Genomic DNA, 5,000 nt, shown 5'->3' on the forward strand with positions numbered 1-5,000 from the left:
TATAAACCTTATCAGTACAATTATTAGTAAGAGCATTTGTATAATGAAATATATTACATAACAATATTACAAACCTCAACATACATTTGCAACTCAGCTACAGCTATAAGCCAGTTTGAGGGGATAAATCTATTGTTTTTCTACAACGACGGACCAACCAACCACAAGGAGTGTGTGACAAGATCAATAACTTAAATATTAAGTAGTTCGTAAGAAAATGTGTTATGTGCAATTTGATATTCAAAATAACAATAGATGAATTGACAGAGTATCTACTGTTAGACCTAATAGTACAACTTTAAACTTTAAAAATATAAAACAAATCATGTTTACATATTTGACTTCCTAAAGTCTTGGACAAGGCATTATCATCCTTGCTGTGCATTTGTAAAGGACAAATGTTAGGTAGGAACCACATTTGAGTTCACATCAAAATGGATCAGATCCTTCTGTTTCAATTGGTCAATACCCAATACCCTCAAACCTATGAAGCAGACAAAGGTTAAACCTAATGCTAAGATAAAATAAGAAAATACTTGACAAAGCATTAAGATTTCATAGCCTTAAAAGCCCCTTTAAAACAAAATGGATGCCACTAACTGTCTAATACCACGGTTCTTCAATACCACCAAGCTTCTAAGTCTTAGTCTGTTTTAGCACATAGCAACACCTAGGAGTGCATTTCAGTGTGATACAAATGATCTGGTCTCTGACTAAAGAGATATCTAAAGAAGAGAGGAGATCAGTCAGGAAGTGGCTAGTTCCTGTGTGCCCTATTTATAAGCCAAGTGAACGGGGCTGCTTTCAAGAGCACAGGGTAGATACAACACAACATTACTGGGGCTAGGTGAGAGTAGATACAACACAACATTACTGGGGCTAGGTGAGAGTAGATACAACACAACATTACTGGGGCAAGGTGAGAGTAGATACAACACAACATTACTGGGGCTAGGTGAGAGTAGATACAACACAACATTACTGGGGCTAGGTGAGAGTAGATACAACACAACATTACTGGGGCTAGGTGAGAGTAGATACAACACAACATTACTGGGGCTAGGTGAGAGTAGATACAACACAACATTACTGGGGCTAAGTGAGAGTAGGCATCATAGGTTCTGTACTCACTTTTACAGTAGCTCAGTAATCATACCGCCTACACTCTTAGAAAAAAGGGTTCCAAAAGGGTTCTTCGGCTGTCCCATAGGATAACTCTTTTTTATTCCAGGTAGAACTCTTTGGGTTCTTCTGGGGAAGGGTTCTACATGGAACCCAATAGGGTTCTACCTGGAATCAAAAGGGTTCTTTCTGGAACCAAAAAGGGTTATTCAAAGTGTTCTATTGGGACAGCCGAAGAACCCTTTTACGTTCTAGATTTTTTTCTAAGAGTGTAGTTCCTGTGTTGCAATGTGCAGTCTGAAACCTTTTGTGAAATGTTGTATAAACCTAGCCTGCATAGGTATTTGCCAAAACAGAGTTAAGGTCACATTTGCTATGCATTTGGACCTGGTGAAAAGTTTGCACCTGTTTTTATTGGATGAAACACCAAAGCTAAAACAGCAAACTGTCTTCATTTATACTTGATAAATGATTCACTTTCAGAACCTTTATTCTTACCTTTTCATTTAACCTTTTATGTCCAATTCCCTATGGTAAACTTACTGTGCAATCTTGATACCTGATGCAAAGTGCAAATGTTGAATAAATGGGGTCCTTAGCTGTCAGAAGAAGGGAGGCTTGTAAAATAGGTCTGGTGTCAAATTTGATGTACATCCTGCCATTGAGATTTGGACTGGCAGAGTTTGTCTCAGACATTTTATAAAAGCCCTGAATATTCTTTTAACACTTGGAAAGTAGTTTTTCAAGACAAATAACTTCTCGAGAAAATTATATTTTCATGAACTACATAAACACAACCCACCTCATACACGATTACTTCAACTACATAAACACAACCCACCTCATACACGATTACTTCAACTACATAAACACAACCCACCTCATACACGATTACTTCAACTACATAAACACAACCCACCTCATACACGATTACTTCAACTACATAAACACAACCCACCTCATACACGATTACTTCAACTACATAAACACAACCCACCTCATACACGATTACTTCAACTACATAAACACAACCCACCTCATACACGATTACTTCAACTACATAAACACAACCCACCTCATACACGATTACTTCAACTACATAAACACAACCCACCTCATACACGATTACTTCAACTACATAAACACAACCCACCTCATACACGATTACTTCAACTACATAAACCCAACCCACCTCATACACGATTACTTCAACTACATAAACACAACCCACCTCATACACGATTACTTCAACTACATAAACACAACCCACCTCATACACGATTACTTCAACTACATAAACACAACCCACCTCATACACGATTACTTCAACTACATAAACACAACCCACCTCATACACGATTACTTCAACTACATAAACACAACCCACCTCATACACGATTACTTCAACTACATAAACACAACCCACCTCATACACGATTACTTCAACTACATAAACACAACCCTCCTCATACACGATTACTTCAACTACATAAACACAACCCACCTCATACACGATTACTTCAACTACATAAACACAACCCTCCTCATACACGATTACTTCAACTACATAACACAACCCTCCTCATACACGATTACTTCAACTACATAAACACAACCCACCTCATACCCGATTACTTCAACTACATAAACACAACCCACCTCATACACGATTACTTCAACTACATAAACACAACCCACCTCATACACGATTACTTCAAATGTCATCATGGTTTGATTGGCAAGGAGGACTACAGAGGAAACCAATCTGTATCCATTCAAAATGTGGATTACAAAAAGTTGCAGGCACTTCCGACATCCCCTAAGACTTACGTACTTTTGTAACATCCTTAAACGTATCATTAAAAAGTTTGATCGGGGTTGTAAGTATTCAAGTAAATATCCTTGGGAAACTGATGATGATCAATGTGGAATGTAAAAAAAAAAATGCAAGTACAAAAAGTACAATCAACCTTCATTTGCAGGAGAAAAGTGAAAGTGGAAAACATTGCACTTAGCTAAATCTCAGCAGAACACTTGCATAAATATGCTGCATAATCAGCCAGAATAAGAAAACACCTGTCGTCCTTCCAAGCTACTACTTTCCATCACCATTAATCAATACATTTTCCCTACTTCTCCTTCATATTTAACAATCACCAGCTGTTTCTCTTGTCAGTATTCTCAGAATGTTTTGAGTCTTTCATACGCTTGGCCTGCCTGAGGAACTGGTCTGCTTTCCTCAGCTTCTCCATGGCTCTGGCTAGCAGCTCCTCCGGCGACCTGTCCTCCAGGCCATCACCCCCCGCTAGGGCCAAGTTCTGCCCAACCTCGGTGCTCCCTTTAGGGACGACGCTCCCCAGGAGCTCCCCTGTATTTTCCAGCTCCAGGGCCACTTCATTTTCAAGGTCTGTTAAGTCTTGAGGACCCACGGTGGCCTTTGTCACGGCCACGTCTGTGATTCGCTGTTTCACGTTTTCACCCAATGAGGCCTCAGAGAGGAGATCCCCCAAAGAGGTGGACATGAGCTTGGCTAAGGGTTTGAAGGGGATGGGGGGACAATGGGAGGCCTGACTGACCCTCACCTGGAGGAAGGTGGAGTGTAGGCCAGAGGGATTGTCCTGGGGGGTCTGGGTCGTAGAAGGGGAGTCCTCCACAGTGCTGAGTCCCAAGCTGTCGGGGGTCTCCGTGTCTCCGTCTTGACTCTCGTCCATCAGCGCGTCCAGGCCAGCTTGGCTGCCCATTAGGGCAGCGGTGGAGGCCGCCAAAGTGTCCCTGCTCTCTGACCATTCTTCATCGACATCGATGTCCGAGTGTTGGCCGCTGTCGACTGACTTCTCCTCCTCACGCTCACTCTTCTTTTCTGGGGAGAGGTGGCAGGACACGGGGCTGGAGCAGGAGCTGTCTGGCTCAGGGTCACTCAGAGAGAGAACTACGACTGGGAACTCAGACTTAGTCTCAACGACCACAGGAACTTTCAGGGCCTCTGTTTCTTCAGTCGGACTGGTTGTGGTCAGCGCGGCTGGTGTTGGTGAAGTGATAGAGTTGAGTTTCTCTCCTGGTGTGGTGGTGGTGATGTTCTTGGTTTTGTCTGTCGCTTGGTTCTTAGGCTCGCTTAGGTGGACGTCTTGAGCCACCACCACTGCTTTGGGAGGAGGGAGGACGACGGGCTTCTTCTTTGTGGGAGGTCCGGGAGGGCCAGGGCTCTTTTTGATTGGCTCCGGTGTCTGAACTGACGGCGTTACTGTGAGTTGGGAAGACTTCATTGTCTGAGGTTCTTCATTGGGTGATATATCCACTCCACCACTAGGGTCAGAATCTTGTTCTTGAGCCATGGGCTCGGAAACTTTCTGCGTCTCTTCTTCTATGGTGGTGGTGGCGACCTCTGGGTGGTCAGTCACAGAGGGTTCAACTTTGACCTCTAGGGGGGTCATGGGTGTTGTAATCTGAGAGGAAGAAGACTCCTCCTCATCCTCAGCCCCCTCAGGGATACTGCTTTGTTGAACGTCAGATGCAATCATTTCAGAACCCTCTTCCTCCTTCTCCTCTACCTCATCCTCTTCACCTTTCTTCCTTCTCCCACTAGCCTCCTCTGTACCCTCCTGCACGGCTGTCTGAGTGGGCTTCTTGTCTTTGGATGGTGGGGTGGGCGGCCTGTGTTCCTGGCTGGTTTGGGAGGCCTCGGCCATGTTGTCTGTGGAGCCGCCGATGGGTTTTCCGGGAGGGGTGGGCGGTGGTGCTGACTCGACCCCAGCCTCGAAGCACTGCTCTGGGCTGCCCTCGGGGCTGGTGTTCCTGGGGGGTTGGTCTCCGGCTGGAGCAGCGGGCTTGGCCTCTTTGGAGGGTGGCATGGGCATCTTCAGGACCTTGAAATCAAATCA

At 44.2% G+C, this 5,000-nt stretch overlaps 1 protein-coding gene across 1 annotated transcript in view; it reads right to left on the reverse strand.

Moving 5' to 3' along the window:
- Window positions 1–5,000, reverse strand: part of LOC106562731 (cell surface glycoprotein 1) — a 33,544-nt gene that overhangs the window by 74 nt on the left and 28,470 nt on the right. Inside the window, exon 8 of the mRNA XM_045708986.1 lies at window positions 1–4,985. This exon is cut by the window's left edge and continues 74 nt beyond it. Within this exon, the coding sequence (XP_045564942.1) occupies window positions 3,276–4,985 (1,710 nt within the window). The 3' untranslated portion in view covers window positions 1–3,275. The remainder of the gene's footprint in view (window positions 4,986–5,000) is intronic.

Source organism: Salmo salar, chromosome ssa26, assembly GCF_905237065.1.
Source record: "Salmo salar chromosome ssa26, Ssal_v3.1, whole genome shotgun sequence".
NCBI lineage: Eukaryota > Metazoa > Chordata > Actinopteri > Salmoniformes > Salmonidae > Salmo > Salmo salar.